This window comes from Pogona vitticeps, chromosome 5 (genome assembly GCF_051106095.1).
Source record: "Pogona vitticeps strain Pit_001003342236 chromosome 5, PviZW2.1, whole genome shotgun sequence".
NCBI classification, from domain to species: domain Eukaryota; kingdom Metazoa; phylum Chordata; class Lepidosauria; order Squamata; family Agamidae; genus Pogona; species Pogona vitticeps.
The window spans coordinates 105,103,638-105,121,148 of NC_135787.1; the positions used below are offsets into that span (position 1 = coordinate 105,103,638).

A 17,511-nucleotide genomic window follows, 5' to 3' on the forward strand; every position below is an offset into this window, starting at 1 on the left:
ATTTTTTGCATTTTACATTATTTTCTAGCAGATTGATCATTATTTTCTGGTTATCTACATCTTGTCTTCATTTTAGAAAATTTCTCCCAAAAGTTTATAGTCATGGAAAAATTAAACAAATGTTCCAAAACAGACACTCAATGTTAGCTTGATCGGGTTATTTCCAAGCATAGCCACTCTTAGACTAGGGTAGGGTGCTTAGGCCCCTTCCCGGTGCCCACAGCACAACTGCTGCTAAGAACACGCAAGGAGCAGGCAGCCTGCCCAAAGTGCTATTCGTTAGTTCCATCAAGCAGGCCGACTGTCAGTGTTCATCTGTTCAGCAAACCTCCATTGTAGAAGCCCCCCTGACCACCTTGCTAAAATATACTCCTACTGTCAGAACTGTCTAGGAGTCACAAGTGGAACCACAGACCTCTCTGAGGACAGTTGCAAGACTACCTCCTAGTAAGTAGTTGAACTGACTATGAAGTTAGCTAAATTGACAGAGAAAGGCTTTTAACCCAGTGGCCCCTGAACTGTCCCAGAATGCTCTGACTGGGTCTTTCAGTATGCACGTGGGAGAATCCCAGTGCTAGATCTCTGTCCACAGAGCGTTGGTTCTGCAAGTCTCCCAGGAAACTTTGAGACCAATGTGTCTTCTCTGTTGGCAGAGAGGCATCTCCACCTAATTGTAACCCACTGAGATGTTTAAGGTGCTGCCATGCCTTCACTTGTACTTATTTTTCCAAGTGAACATAAATAAAACTCCTTGCCTTTGCCATTTCATGAACTCGTCAACCAAACGAATGAAGTTTTAATGGGATACTTTGAAATAAAAAAAAATCAGTTAAGTGGTAATGGCATTTTAATTGCAATGCAACTCATAAGCAATAAATTCAGGCTTTCTCGTTTCTCCAGAACTGCTGCAAACTCTTTAGGAAACAGTTCATATTCCCTTATAATTTCTTTGAAACTCACATAAAGATTAGAAACATAACTAGTGTCTAGTCTCATGGACTAGGCCTTCAGTTTCTGTCATGGACTGTATCTTGGATTTCTTATGGATCCAGGTATCCAAACTGAAGGACTAGGGTCACCCAGGCTTATCTTTGCCTCCAAGAGTGGGCTTGGCTTGCAGACTTGTTCTTCTCACATAAGAGGAACTTAATTGGACTAAATTACCATATTTTCCGTGTATAAGACTTTACTTTTGTCTAAATCTTTAGACTAAAAAATGAGGGTCATCTTATACATGGAAGTAGGCTGAGGAGAGAACAAACACAAGTGGAGGGGAAAGCAGGGATCAAACCAATCCTGCAGGACTGTGATCCCTGCTTTCCTCTCCATTTGCTAAGCCTTAGCAAAAGGAAAGCAGGGATCAAAGTGCTGCAGGATGGCTTTGATCTCTGCTTTCCCCTCTGCTTACAAAGTCCCATGGGGCTTAGCAAAAGGAGGGAGGAAAGGATCAATGCAATCCCGTGGCTGTATAAAGGGGAAAGAGATCAAAACGATCGTGCAATAGCAGGATTGTTTTGATCCCTTTCCCCCTCCTTTTGCTAAGCTCAGCGGGGCTTAGCATGAAGGGAGAAAGCAGGGATCAAAGCGATCCTGCAGTGCTTTGATCCCTTTCCCCCTACACTTGCTAAGCCCCACTTAGATTTCTTAATTTGGGGTTAGAAAAGTGGGGGGGCGTCTTATACATGGGGGCATCTTATACATGGAAAAATATGTTAACTGGATGTTTCTTCAGTTAATTGAACAAGTGATTTCCTGCTGCTTCTTCCTCAGAGATGGTGAAATGCCTCCCAAATGCCAAGCCGGCTCCAAAAGCTCAGCTGGTTTGCAGCAAATCAGGTGGAATTGAGAGCTGTTTCTTATCTTGTCCATCCAACACACTTTTTATCCCAGGTTGGTATCAACCGTATTTCTCTAGGTAATAAAATAATGTTAAGTTCCTTTTGAAGATTTTATTCATACTTCACTATATCCCAAAGCTTACTTAAGACTAATATTAGTATAAATTTGCAATAGGTCAGGCTGACGAAAGGTATTTCTAGATTATTGTTCTTTGCTTGTGACTCAGCTGTTGTATTCTACTGAGGGGAAAATAGCTTTTGCTGTTGTTATTGTATTAATTAATGAGTTACTAGGTAAATCTGCAAGACACCTCAAATTCTGACAAAATCTCTAGGTAATATACATCTTCTGGAGGACAGTGTAATAAATAAGTGAAAGGAATAAATAGAAAAGCCTTGCTGAGGGAAAGAAAAGAAAACCAATTATCTTATCATATTTGTTGTTGTTTTCTCTGCTCAGACTCAGAGAACAGTTATTCAGTAAGCTGTGGAGTGCCGGTACTTCAAGGCAAATCACAACAGAAGCGTAATGCTACACTTCCCAGTTGTGCAGGTGAGTGTTTGATGATTTCCCAAGTATCCATTATCCCTGCTACATTAGTCTAGGATAAATAACTCCACAGGAAGGATACGTGGCTGTTGACTTCACAGCTCATTGAAGCTACCAGGACTTCTCATCTGCCCTCCCTAAAATCACACAAATCCTGAGGAGAGGTTTACGACCTATCAGATTCTTCTTCGTGGCCTCTGTGAATATACACAGCTGGGTTCAGTTTGTGCCTCCTCGGAATATTCTAGACCTTTTAAAAAGCAAAATTAGTTGCAAGTTGCCTCTACAGCGCATGCTCTGCCCGCCTCAACCCTCAGTTCCATTTTACCACCTTGGTGTTAGGAACTTCTCTCACTAGAGCTATCATTTTCTGCTAAAATTAGGTTTAGACACGGACTGCCTTGACTTTGATTTGCCTGATCTCTTTACTATTGTTGCCCTTCATGCATCAACCTTGGATTTTGAACTTTCTACTCTGATTTATTGGATATTGCGACCCGGATTGATTCTCATTTCCCGCTCCTCTAACAAACTGGACTTGTATTATCTTTCGACCTTTGGACTGCTTCTGGTCCATTGACACTGACATAAGTCCATTGGCATAAATTTCAAAGGCAAATTGTCAGTAGTGAGGTTCGGGGTTGCATTTCTTGTCACACTCCCAAGTCACATGACTGCGATGGAACTTGTTAACTGGCAGTAATTTGCTGCTGAGATTTGTGCTGGTGGACTTATTCAGGAGGGCATAAGTAATAAGGTGGATAGTGGGTGGATGTTGTTATACTTTTTGTCAGAATAAGCTATTTTCTAAAAAGTGCAGATGTATAGATATTTATCTATCTGCCACTTTTGTATGTGTCCATTCACAATTCCTGCATCCAATGCAATCTAGTACTTTCTCTTCATGCCTTCCCCATTTTTCATACAATGACCAAAATCCATCTGAACACCTATATCTTCTTAAATGCAGTGGAATAACTCTGAGCAGTGTTTGTTTTGTTTGTTCAGTCGTTTAGTCGTGTCCGACTCTTCGTGACCCCATGGACCAGAGCACGGCAGGCCCTCCTATCCTCCACCCCCTCCCGGAGTTGTGTCAAATTCATGTTGGTTGCTTCGATGACACTGTCCAGCCATCTCATCCTCGGTCATCCCCTTCTCCTCTTGCCTTCACACTTTCCCAACATCAAAGTCTTTTCCAAGGAGTCTTCTCATGAGATGGCCAAAGTACTGGAGCCTCAGCTTCAGGATCTGTCCTTCCAATGAGCACTCGGGGTTGATTTCCTTTAGAATTGATAGGTTTGTTCTCTTTGCAGTCCAGGGAACTCTCAAGAGTCTCCTCCAGCACCACAATTCAAAGGCATCAATTCAAAGGCAGTGAATAGTTGCTAATTAACAAGTTCCCCAACTTAACCCCTATCCCTGAGCCAGACTCAGTTCACAACTAGAAACTGAATCAGAGACTCTTCAGTTAGTGTCTTTCAGCTGCTCAGAGTTATGCTACTACATTTAGAGAGAAATAAAAATGTTCATTTGCATTTTGGTCAATAATTCATGTAGAAAATTAGCCTGGTCATACAGAAATCAACCCTATAAAACTTAAAGGATGTTGGAAAAACCAGTACTATGAAGTTATGAAAGTTATATTTCCTTTTACATCCCCTGCCCCCCACATGCCTTCCCTGCCTTTAAAAATACAACACAAATTATAATTTCCAATTTCCTTTCTTTAGATATTCTAGCACCACCTATCAAACAGAAGGCTCGTTTTAAAATCAAGGATGCAAAGTGTCACTTGAGACCTCGTAGCAAAGAAAAAATTAAGGATGTTGGAAAACAGCAGGCTGTTATAGGTATGGAGCAAGGGGTGGAAAAGGCTTGCAATGGGGCAGAGGAGCATCCATGGATTAACACTTTTTCTGGCTGAGCTTGGAACCAGATTCTCAGTGTAATGTGATCTCAGTTTCCATTTAACTATCCTGAAAATCAGTTTGTTTTTATTATGTTATTTCCCTAACAGTCAGTTCTTCTGTTTTTATTGTAATCTGTGGTTTACTAAAGCAATTGTATGTGAGAAATGTTTTACTGAAAGTCCTTTCTAAATCAAGGACTTTCCCCACTGTGGTAAGCTCTTAAAACATGGTCTCATACTATTCAGTAATGTCCCCACATCACAGGAGGACCTGGGGGTTTACTGTAGTCCCAAGGAATAGCTTTCCTGTGACTGGATGAGCCTTTTTTAATGATTTAAAGGAGGTTTTTCCTGAAACACAAGTAGAGGGGGTGAGGTTAGCCAATGGCAATTTAAGATTGGTGGGCATTCAAAATGTCACAGGCCAGTGGCAGAGGACCAGTCATTATGTCACAGGGACCTTCTTGTGACATAATAATAAGAAGAATTGAGGAGACAGTTGAAGATTCATGTATCCTCTATATATATTTCCTAATGAAGGTCAAACATATGTATGAAGTTTAAATATCTAGTGCACTGGCAGGTGCTGCTTGATGGCACTGGAAAAACAAATAATGACATTGTGGAAAAACATCGGCTGTCTGAATGGTGTGATCATTGGAAGGAAGCTCAGCTATTTCTCATCATCTCTCCTGTTGAGGTGGACCATTGAGCCTCACCCTAAAGCAGACCTGAGGACTGAGACAAGAGGTGGGCAGCTGCAATGAAAATGAGTAGCTGACAGGTGGAGAGCGGACTGACAAAAAGAGTACAGGAAAGAAAGGAGTCCCTGGACAAAGGCAGGATTTTTTAAGACCATGGACAGCTCCAGAAAGGCCAGCTGACAACTTCCTCCAGTGAGCTGCATAACATGACTGAGACACTGGGCCACAGAATGGGATTTGTTGACTGTTCCAGGCACCACTTTTTGGTGACACATGACTGGGCTTAAAGAAGCCTTCCTCTAGCTTCGATTCTGATGTGCAGTTCTGTAAAGGTTTGTAGGACATTGACCAGTTGGGGGAAGAGCCAGAAATTGTCCTGTTATCGAGGACAGACCACTATCTAATCAAATTTGACCTCTTAGCAATTTCAGAGGTGTTTGAAAAAGAACAGTGGTCCATCATGGAGAGTGATGCAGCTTAAAGATTTCTGAAGTTTCTTGGGAAATGCCCTTCCAATTTAAAAGGCAAAAGGTCCTAACGAAGTCCTGGTCTTTGCCTGGAGAGATGACTCAAGTCATCAATGCAGTCATTCTCAATCCTCCTCATACTGAGGCCTTGGTATGCTAATGAAATGAGGACTATGGAGGGAAAAGATTGACAGAATACAGATGGCAAAAACATGTGATGAGCGTGATCAAAACATGGGCGAAACCACCTTAAGGTATATGGTGCTGCAAGTGTAGCAAAGAAATCTTATTTCTCCAGCACTGTTGTGCTTCTACAGCGAGAGCCAGCAGAATTCTTTTGAGTAATGAAAAGTAAGATTGGGAGATTTGATGCAAAGCTCAGTGGCTCGTTGTGAACAATTTGTACATATTTTGCAGACAGGATGGCTCATGTTCATTCGAACGTGCCATTGCTCAGGTAGGATCAGAGATGGATGTGATCTTATCCACTCAGGTTCTTCTAAATAGGTTCCAACTTGAGCAGGTTGACAGTATGCACAAGTTACTCAGAACTTTGAAATCCACAACCTGCTCTTTGGGCCAGATTGCTTCCTAAGTATTAAAATGTGCCACAATAAGTCCTATTACCATCTGAGCTTCAGAGGTGATTGGTGCTTCTCTGAGGGAGGGTATGATTACAACTAGACTTAAGGAAGAAGTGGTCAATCCCCCACCACCACCTTAAGTATAATAATAGAGAAAGTAGTGGCTTCTCACCTCCAACTGATTTCAGTTGGTACTGATTGCTTAAGTCTTTAGTTCCAAGTCTGATTTATGGAAAGACATGTTGGTTGACATGGTGGCCAACTTAAAATGGGGAACAGACAAATGCAACCTTCTCAGTTTTCTTGAATCTCTCAGTGGCCTCAGAGGAATGTGGGAGATGTAGTCCAAAAAGTATTGTTTCCTAACTCTGGTGAAACAAACACCCAAGAAGCCTTGGTTCTGTTGGGTTGTGTAATTACAGAAAGACAGTTGTGTAAGTGGTGCTAGATATTTTGCTGTCTTTGTGTCACTTATCTGCTAGATCCCTGTTTATGAATAATCACATGGCCGGGCATAGAACAGACAGCAAAACAGGGGACATGAGGTTAATCCTCTGGTCCACTTGCACTTATTGCCGTTCGTTACGCATTAAAATCCAACAGGAGTTTGGCCAGAATCGTTTGGAAAAGCATTAGCTGTAGTTTTTAACAGAATTATGGTTTTATATTGTCAACATCACAGTGGTGCCTCACATAGCGATTGCTCCGTTGAGCGACGAAATCGCTTAGTGACGGAGTTTTTGCGATTGTAAAAGCGATTGCTTTGCGATGGTCCCTATGGGTTTTTTTTTCGCTTTGCGATGATCGCAGGGAAGCGATCATGGCAAAGCGACCCTTTTTTAACAGCTGATCGGCAGTTTCAAACTGGCCGCTGGGAAAACCAAATGGCCACCCGCTGTTTTTCCTCGCTTAAGAGGCAGCGAAAATGGCGGTGCTATGGGGGATTTTCGCTTAAAGGTGAGGTTTTAAGCCGATAGGAATGCATTAATCACATTTTAATGTGTTTCTATGGGCTTTTTAATTTTGCTTAGCGATGTTTTCACTTAGCAACGTTTTTTCCGGAATGGATTAACGTCGCTAAGCGAGGCACCACTGTACTGTCTTAATGAGATTTATTGTTAACAGCATTATAAATTGTTCTGTAGCCTTATGAAAATAAAGAGTCTAAGTAACCACTTGAATATTTTACATGTGATGAAGGATAGTGATTTGGTGAATATTTTACGTGTGATGGAGAATAGAGATTCTACCTCATGTCCATGATCAGCATGTCCTTGATTAGAATTAGACAAAGCTTTCTTAAGGTCATAAATTGGATGTAGATAAGCTGGACTATTAGATAACCAAGGTTTTTATTATTAAGATTCTACTTACACCAGTATTTCTGCTCTGTAACATCTCAATAACCCTTACTCACAAGAAATAAATGTTTCATGGAGTTGTCTTCCTGCAGCCGTACCTACCATATCAGTAACAACACAACTGACACAACAGCAACAATGCTACTTTGCACCTTGATTTCTTTTCCATGTCGCTTCTGTTATACAAAGGTCAATTCCCTTGTACAGACAACTGCCAGGTAACCTTTGTGAACTTCAAATGTGACTCCTCCAAGAAAAAGCGTCGTGGCCGAAAGTCACCGTCAAAAGAAGTATCCCACATCACGGCTGAGTTTGAAATGGAGATGAAATCTGAGGAGGTCTCAGGTTTGTGAAAGTCATATTTTACTGTTCCTTTTTGCAAACATTGACATTTGGCTGAAATGCAATAGTTAAGTCCCAATCAGCATACGTCTATTGAATAAATCGAACTTGCAGGGAACACTCCATTGCTGCTGATCAAAGCCAGCCCTATCGTTAGACAGGAAGGTAGCTGCTTTAATCAACAGATATTCAGTGTTGCAACAGAATAGTGAATTTTAATCACAGTCTTTTATTTCTGTGGGAGAAAAGAAGTTCTGTGGAATTTTCTGCCCCATGTACCAAAATAACTTATCTGGCTTTGGTATTATGTTCCTTGACTTGAGTGGCAGAGGGAAGTTCCATTTGCTGTTTTGTCTCAGGTAGCAAAATCTCATGGGGTGGCCTGTCTTTGCTGAAGCACACAATGAAAAATGTACAACCATTCTTGAATAGGGTTCACGAATCAACACCTTCCAATTTTCCTGAGATTTCAGTCCCCAGACTGAAGATCAGGATGCAAGACCCTTATGATGTCACCAGCCCTTGCATAAGAATTGCAAAATGATGTCTTTGTGCATATGTGTATTAATGAGAGAATGAGATAGACAATTGAGATTTTCTGTACTACGTCCTAAAAATAAATGTCTGCAACACACGCACACGCATCTTCCTGCTGACCTAAGGAGTCCCGGTAGCACTTTGAAGCAAGGAAGAGCTTTGGCTGTAACTCCAAGGGTTAAAGACACACAACGAAACCAGGATTCCTCCTGCTTTTACTTGATTATCCTCAGATTTCTCTCTCCCCCTGGTGGCCTGGGGAAGGTGTAACAGTTTCCTGAGATGTCATCTTGGGACCCTATTATTGGGAAGCATGCATGCTCCAAGCCCTGTCTTTTATTTATTTCATGTCTTCACTTCTATCAGGTCATGCCAGAGTGCCTCTGCAACTAGCAGAGATAGTGAAGTGACTTTCTGGGGACTCTCTCTCACAGTATCTCCCAGCCAGTATGGCCAGTATCTATTTTGGCTGGACAGTCTGGGAGTTGTAGTGGAAGAAATGAACTTTGCTAAATTCTGCAAACAGAGTGGGACAATGCTAAAAAAAGTCCATTTTGAATCAGAATCACAATTCTTCCCCCCCCCCTTTTCTAATTTCTCCATTCAGATGCCTGTAACGTTGACTGCTTGCGGAAAAGGATGGAGCAGAAACTACAAACTGCAATCAAGACTTTACGGAAATCTATTAACAAACAGCAGTTTTACATTCAGTTTTCTGGGACAGAATACGAAGTGGCTCAAAAGGCAGCGAAAGTTGTCACTGAAGGTCATCATCTCTGTAGCACAGGGCAAGTGCAGCAGGATGGAAAGTGTGGTAAGGTCTAAACAAATGCTTCATAACACAAGCCCATCCTGTTTGCTTCCTCTAAGAGCCACTGATTATTTCCATAGTCGTTCAGTCCACAGGCTTCTCCATAGTAGTTCAGTCCACATATCACATAGATCTGCTGTGATGCACTATTTGGAGACTTCCTGAAATTAAAAACCAGACAAAATTTTGTGGCAGCACAAAACAGGGTGTTTGGAATTCATAATTTAAAAGATGGTGTTGAGGGTCAAAGTTTTTGTGAGTTTTAGCTTTCATTTTCAAAAATAAATAAATTGGCAGCCTTCAGAGTTACAAAGTTCAGCAAAGTCTGCAGAAATCTCAAAATTTAGATGGCTCCTGGAATCAGATTTCCAGTGGTTGGCTGCAGCACTCGTAGGCCTTGCATAGATTCTTGCTTTGCCTAATGCCCAACAAAGCCAGAAGAAGTTATTGGGGGTTCACCATTTCTTGACAATATGTTGCAGAACCTACGTAGAATAGATTCTAACTTTTAATTTATTATTATTATTTTAGTATAGCATGCACACATTCTTGTTATAGCAACAGCCCTGTTATAAGTTTTTAAAAAGTGATGTTCCAACATATCCTTGTAACAGGCACACTAGAGCAGCTGGAGAATTGGCTCACCCTTTACTAGTCTAACTAGGATGGGCTTCTTCATCTATTGTTGTGGTATTTTCATATTGTCACCTATGTGTGTCATGTCTCAATGTGGTTTCAGTTCTGAAGAGCAGGTAAGCTATGAGAGCTGAAGGACAGGAGAGTAGAAAAGAGATCATGTTAGCATGTTCTCTAGACCAGTAACCAGAAGTGATGAAGAGACTTCTAATTTTTCACCACAGAGCAAATTGTAAAGACAATATAGTAGGACCGAAGTATCTGTGGGGCATTGGTTCCAAGCCCCTCTGCTGATGCCAAAAAATGGAGGTATAGAACACTACACATTGTGTGACCTTTGACTCCCTCTAGTGGAAATATACCCTGGAAATACACATACAGTACTGTACAGTACAAGTATTTCGGGGGGGGGATATTTAGTATTTTAAGGCAATGGATAAGTGAATCAGCAGCTAATGATCTCACAGGTGGGGGGTGTCCTACTGTATTTCATCATGAGTTAAATATGAATGTTCCAAAGCCATTGTTAATATTAGCAGTAAAGATTCAGTCCAAAGATTAAAGGAGAAAACAAGGAATGGAGATTTTGAGAACACTCTTACCTCAGTAAAAGTACTGTGAAAACAAATCCTAATAGCAGAATAAAGGTGTTTTTTTTTTAATATAGATTCCATTTTTATTTTCCCAGTTACCTGCAGCATCGGCACCTATTATAGTGGAGAACATAATCAGTGCGTCCCTTGCTCACCAGGAACATACCAAGACAAAGAAGGTCAACTGTCCTGCGAACCGTGCCCAAGCAATGATGGACTAGGAGTAGCTGGTGCACGGAATGTTTCAGAATGTGGAGGCAAGTGTAATCTGACTTTAGCTGTTGCCTTGGGACGTAAGATATTAAGTCTTGAAAGACCGGGCTGACTTCTTAGGCAGTAGCCTGTACCATAGAGCAGTGTTCCATATCATCATGTCTGCATCAGAAGGCGCAAGTGCAGCAGATCAGGTGTTCACAGTGCTGCACAGCCGTTGCACACAGAGCACAGGTCAGATTAGTTTGAGCTCACAATTGCTCCGTGTGAAAGAAAAGTGCTCTAACACAGCTGTATGATTTCACATACCAAAAGAAGGTCAGTAGCTTGTGGACAAGTTTGTGTGTAGTTCCTGTTCTTCTCTTGAGAAGTCTCTGTTAGTTTTCAGAGGAATCCAGGGATCCTAGAAATATAGTTTGTCAGCTCTTTAGCATTACCAAATAGAGTACTATTATGCTGCTTGTATAACACTGAAAATGGACATATTCTATATGGGGAGGCCATTTATTTAGGGCCCGCAAAACCAATCTAGGGAATTACTCTTTTCAAAGAAGGAGTACTCTTCAGCTTTTAAATATCGCAGGCAAGTCTTAAGTATGTGGTCAGTGTGTTTTTCAGTAAAATCAGTGGGTCCTCAGGACTCTACTTGGGAATGAGTCCACTTAGTTGAGACTAATCCCGCTGAAGATCAGGCTGAAATACAGTGGGGTCTTGACTTGAGAACTTAATCCGTATTGGAAGGCGGTTCTCAAGTCAAAAAGTCTGTAGGTCAAGTCTCCATTGACCTACAGTGCATTGAAAACCGATTAATCCCATAACAGCCCGTTTTTGTTCCATTTTGGTTTTTTTCTGGTCTGTAAATCAATTCTCAGGCTGCAAGTCAAACCTAAATTTTGCGGCCAGAGAAGTCTGTAACTCAAAAAGTCTGTAAGTCAAGCCGTCTGTAAGTCAAGGGTCCACTGTATGCTTAACTTTGGTTTGATCGTTTGATGCTGTTTCATTGGTAGTAGCATATGCATGTTCATGGTGCTGTTGAGCAGAGAGATTACGTCACCAATCAGTGTAATCTGAGTAAGCAGAGAAACTGTTTACACAGTTAACTATTTTTTTCAGATAAAAACAAAAGAAAAATTTAAAAATACGTTTTTGTCTTCATTTTTTCTTTTGTTTTTGCCTGATACGCTAGCATAGACTAACACAACTACCTCTTCCAAAACTATTACTAATTTTTGCACATCTGTGCAAAAACTATTCTCTTGAAGCTATAGGACCACTGTCATTTTATGTCAGAGCCATGTTTTAGATTCATCATTATTAATGACATATATAGTGATACGTATTTTTACAATAACACAATGGAACTTTTCAATTTTTAGGGCAATGTTCTCCTGGACATTTTTCTTCTGATGGCTTTAAACCTTGTAGATTGTGCCCACTTGGTACATATCAGTCTGAACCAGGAAGGACTCTCTGTTTTCCATGTGGTGGAGGCCTGGTGACAAAATATGAAGGCGCAGTGTCATTTCAGAACTGTGAAACAAAGGGTAAGGTTTAAAGTAAGGATCGGCAGCTGCCTTCTAATACATGATGAGATGGGATAAAAAAATATATATTAGTTACTATGCTTTTGAAGTGAACACCCAGTCTTACGTATCATATTTTTTTTCTCTGTTTTTTGAGTCTTCATCTATAATACACTGAAAAATAACATGGCTTTCTACTATGTAGTTCATTGCTCTCCTGGACATTACTACAACTCTACAACCCACCGATGTATCAGATGTCCTGTTGGAACCTACCAACCTGAATTTGGTCAGAACTACTGTATCACATGCCCTGGAAATACCAGTACAGATTTTGATGGTTCTACTAATGTTACACATTGTAAAAGTGAGTTATATTCATGTTTTTTTTTTCTCTTGCTAGAACTATAAAGGCTTAAAGCTGGTCACATAAATTGCAGCCCATCAGGAATACCATTATGAAGTATATCTCTGATTTAGGGGGAAGATTTCTATGACATCTCATACATTTTTTTTCTGCAACCTACGATACTTTTGCACTTATGGGTTGGTTTGAACAAGTTTATGAGTAATCTAGTAAGAAAAGCCAGATTACTCATAAATATGTTTGAACTTGCTTATGGGGTCAAACATAGGTTGCAGAGAAAATGTTATAGAAATCCTCCCCCTACAATAACAAACAAACTCCATATCAGAGGTCATATAAAAAAGGTTCAGAAACCTTTTTTTAGAACAACCCATTTGTTAACAATGACCAAACCAGAGAATGTAAACATATCCCTCACCCAAACTTTCTACCATCTCACAGTAAACTGCTAAAAAAGTTCATGGCAACATATCTCCACAAAACTCTTCTGGTACCAGTGGGCAACTGAGGTTTTTGATGGTAATCTTCCATGTGCAGATTTAATCTGATGGGTGCCACTTGCTGACCACTTTTATATAATCTACAATGCTTAAAAACTAGAAAATGGTGCAAATATTGCAGATCAAACCCTTACCTATGAAGATGTAGAAATCTTTAGTGCATTTGAACACGGGTTGCACTGAAATGAACAAAGTTTTCCAGATAAGGTAAAGATTTGGATGTTCTCAGTTACCAGACACTGTCAAAATGGTCCTGCCACTGAATATAGCCAGCAGGGACGGCTGAGGGGCCTAACGCCGAGGGAGGCCCAGAAAGAAAGAACACGAAACCGGGCCTTCTTCGCAGTGGACCCTCAACTTTGGAACAGTCCCCCATCAGAGATCTGCCTGGCTCCCTTGCTTTGTGTTTTTAAGAGCCAACATAAGACCTGGCTCTTTAGGCAGGCCTTCCCTCCAGTCAATTAAGTGATTTCTATTTCCATTTCCATTTCTTTTTTTTCTTTTCTTTTTTCTTTTTTCTTTTCTTTTTTCTTTTTTTTTTTTTTGCCATCTTGATAATGTATTGATTGGAATTAATCGTTGTAATTGTATTCTTTATGATTTTATACATGTATACTGATGTGTTTTTATCTATGTAAACCGCCCTGAGTAGACATTGTCTAGTGGGGCGGGGTAAAAATCTAATAAATAAATAAAATAAATAAAGATATTTGCAGCATACAGCAAATGCATTTAGGCTGAATGAAAGGACTGGTGGAGAAACCTGTGTTCCATGCAATCTGCCTATGCTCATAAATTAGCTTGTTGTCTTCAGGTGCACTAGAGGACACTGTCCCAGTGGCACTGCTGAAAAACATTGAAAGCTAATCTATTTGACGTTTGTACATGGGATGGGAAGTGCTCCATCTTGTTCTTCACTTTAGGCACCAAAATGTCTTCAGTCAGCTCAGGATAATATGAACAGTGCCATTTTAATAAATAAAAACACGATACATAAGCAAGTGATCTGAGTGGAATCCATAGATTATTCTCTTGTTTTGTCTCCCTCATAGATCAACAATGTGGTGGAGAACTTGGAGACTATACAGGCTACATTGAGTCTCCCAACTATCCTGGAGATTACCCAGCCAATGTTGAATGTATTTGGAATATAAGCCCACCCCCCAAAAGACGGATCCTCATTGTGGTCCCTGAGATATTCCTTCCAATTGAAGATGAGTGTGGTGATGTTTTAGTAATGAGAAAAAGTGGTAAGCTACTCTACTGTTCCAGAAAAAGCCATAAAACAAAGGTGAATGCCATGCCATGATTGATAAAACCTAGAAATAAGCTGAACTATTATATATTGCCACTAGAGTTGGATACAGAAGAGCACTAAGGAGCCCTGTGGCACAGTGGTTAAACTGCAACACTGTAGTCAAGCCTCTCTCTCTCAACATGAATTCAGTCCCAACAGGTTCAGGTAGCTGGCTGAAGCTTGACTCGGCCTTCCATCCTTTAAACTTGGTAAAATGAGTAACCAGCTCACTGGGGTAGGGCAAGTTTGCATAATTATGTTGTAAACTGCCCAGAGAATGCTCCAAGCACTATGCGGCAGTGTACAGTGGTGCCTCGCAAGACAAAATTAATCCGTTCCACAGTTAATACCGTCTAGCGAAAATTTCGTCTTGCGAAGTGCGTTTTCCCATAGGAATGCATTGACATTTAATTAATACATTCCTATGGGGGGGAAAGTCAGAAACAAAAAAAAGTCAGCAAAAAGTCACTTACTAGGTACAGTAGACTAAGCCCAGCTCCTTTACGGTGCCTTTGTAGCTCCGCAACAGCGCTGGGTCTAAGAGTCTTCCTGAGGCTTGCCTAGCAGGGAAAAAGCCTCTTAGACCCAGCGCCAATCAGCTGAGAGGCGGGGGGAGCAGAGACAACCACAAAATGGCTACTGGTTCCCTGCTGGTTGCCGAGTCTCCACTGTTTGGCACTCTTTTTCAGGCTGTTCTGGGGCTACCTGGTAAGTGACATTTTGCTGACTTTTTTTTGTTTCTGACTGTTTTCCCCATAGGAACACATTAATAAAATTTCAATGCATTCCTATGGGAAACGCGCCTCGCAAGACGAAAAATATCGCAAGACGGCCCATCTTGCGAGGCACCAAAAATCTCTCAAGACCCTTTCATCTTGCGAGTTTTTTGTCCTGTGAGGCACCACTGTATTTGTTGAAACAACAGCAACAATGCTAAGCCACACAGCAACAATTTAACTGCTCACCATTTGGTAGCTCTAGTTGCACAGAGATATTTGTTGTCGTTGTAAACATAGAAGAGGGAAGCTGTAGTATACAATAAAGAACTCTGTTGAGAGGACACAGTTCTTGCAACTGTGTGCAAAACTGTATATGCTGTAAAATTCTATTCTGAGATAACCCTTATTCAGCGTAGTTGGTGTGTGACCAAAGCAGAGCAGTGCCTTGCCTGAAAAAAGATGTGAGGTGTCTGCAAGAGAGTCCACTGAGTCTATAGGTGTTCTATAAATTAACCTAGAAAAGAAGTGGTTGTTGAAACAAAGCACCTTTATTGGTTTGTTCAGTAAATACTAACACTAGAGAACTTCGCTTCTGGCCTCTGTTGAACCTGAGAAGCTAGATTTTACAAAAATCGGTGTTACTTTTATTTTGCAGCGTCACCTACATCAATTACTACCTATGAAACTTGTCAGACCTATGAGAGACCTATAGCATTCACCTCCAGATCACGAAAGTTATGGATTCAGTTTAAATCAAATGAAGGAAACAGTGGCAAAGGATTCCAAGTACCCTACGTAACATACGATGGTATAATGCTTGTACCATTTTGCATCTTATTAATATATGTGAATGTGTAAAGATCACTGCTATTGCTATAACATCTGCTGAGTTTTCCCCAGTACCTTATGGGTACTATTGGCTAAACATAAGTTCCTGTCTTTTCTCTATTTGTCCAGTGTTTTTCACTAACTATATAATAATCTTTTGTACAGGTTGGAAGGTACATACATGTATATGCATGTAGCTGTTCATTTAAATACACAAACTATATACATATCACCAATGGAAAGCCATGATACTGTTTTGCGAATTTTTAACTTGCTCCTTTAGGATTTGATTGGAATTTATGATTTGGATATTTTACCAATTCATGTCCCTTATGTACATATATGTCTTATATACTTGAGATCAAAGCATATTGAGTTTTGTGGTTCTTGTGTATACAAGGATGATAAATTTTATGATAAATTTTGCAAGTACTTGATCACATTCCTATCTCAAATTACACTGAATTGTGTCACATGTGACTACTCTGGGTAAGTCTGAATGGCTCTTTGACTTCTAATACAAAACCATAGTGTAGCTCTGTGGAAATGAGCCTTGGGCCCATGTGTACCTTCCTATCCCATTCAAGCATGGCTGTGATATCAGAAACATCCATATTTAAATCAGTGGGTTAAACTAACAAATGGAATAAGGAACTCTGCTTAGTTTAAGAAGCATGGGTCCTCCCCTTCTTCTTTTGACTGGGCTAATGAAAGAGAAGACCCTCTGGAGCTCATTCAGGTGGTGTTAAATCCATAATTAAATATTACATGCAGAAATACTCAGTGATAGTCTCATGTAGACATTGCTGATTATGTTTAAAATTCAGAAGTGGTAGTTGGATTTGTGCCATAATCCTCTTTCTTCGTACAATGTTAACTATTGCATCTTGTTGCATCTGCTTCCATATTACACATTGCTAATTTCAGCTATTTTAGAAACAGGGTTTGCAGCTGTTTTGCCAACCTTGGTTACAGATAAACATTATTAGTGTCAACCTTTGTGCAGATATAATGTAGTAGTTAACACTAAGAAAAGAAAATGGGGAATTTGCACAGAAGAAAAGATTTTGGTCCACAATCTGGATTACACTGAACCACCTTTCATTCAATCTTCTCTCCATCCCCACTGCAGTCTTTTTAGATTTTTATAAAACTGACCACAGCTCTGTGCAAATATAAAAAAAAGACAGATGATTACTTGAATGAATGAATGACTTTATTGCAGTATAAAACCATAGGAGTACATCTAGCTCAGTTACAGGATAATACCCTGGTAACATAAGGGAATATCTACAGAGAATTCAAAATTCAAAGTTTAAAATTTAATTTAGAATTTGAACCTTCTAATTCACCCATCTTCTTAGTATGAAATTTATTCAAATATAAACAAAATTTTGCTATTTGTTTGGTAATAAAAGCATTTTCATCATTTAAAAGTCTTTCCAAACCCTCCTCATTTGCATCTGCTGTTAATACTTTATATCTAAACATGGCAAGATAAATCTCTCCCTATGTGGGTGATGAAAGGGACAATGGAAAAACAGATGATTACTTACATTACAGAACATTTCATTCTGTAATGAGGTGGTGCTCAATGCGAAAAAACTATTAGAAGACAGGATTCCATTCAAAAGACAAAGGTAATCTGTTGGAGTGTTAAGTGTATCTGTGATCCAGAATTAAAAGAAGTGTTTGTTGCTTATCTAGAGACTACAGACTTTCCATGAGGTGA

The 17,511-nt window shown here is 40.1% G+C and overlaps 1 protein-coding gene across 4 annotated transcripts in view; it reads left to right on the forward strand.

The window, feature by feature from the left end:
• Positions 1–17,511, forward strand: part of SCUBE1 (signal peptide, CUB domain and EGF like domain containing 1) — a 280,077-nt gene that overhangs the window by 259,719 nt on the left and 2,847 nt on the right. For 2 of the 4 annotated variants that reach the window (XM_073000829.2, XM_073000830.2), the window contains 10 exons: positions 1,771–1,890; positions 2,299–2,391; positions 4,119–4,238; positions 7,603–7,758; positions 8,900–9,106; positions 10,428–10,589; positions 11,922–12,089; positions 12,274–12,435; positions 13,988–14,185; positions 15,607–15,759. In XM_073000829.2, the coding sequence (XP_072856930.2) occupies positions 1,771–1,890; positions 2,299–2,391; positions 4,119–4,238; positions 7,603–7,758; positions 8,900–9,106; positions 10,428–10,589; positions 11,922–12,089; positions 12,274–12,435; positions 13,988–14,185; positions 15,607–15,759 (1,539 nt within the window). The remainder of the gene's footprint in view (positions 1–1,770; positions 1,891–2,298; positions 2,392–4,118; positions 4,239–7,602; positions 7,759–8,899; positions 9,107–10,427; positions 10,590–11,921; positions 12,090–12,273; positions 12,436–13,987; positions 14,186–15,606; positions 15,760–17,511) is intronic. The other 2 variants (XM_078394214.1, XM_078394215.1) reach the window with 1 other exon arrangement.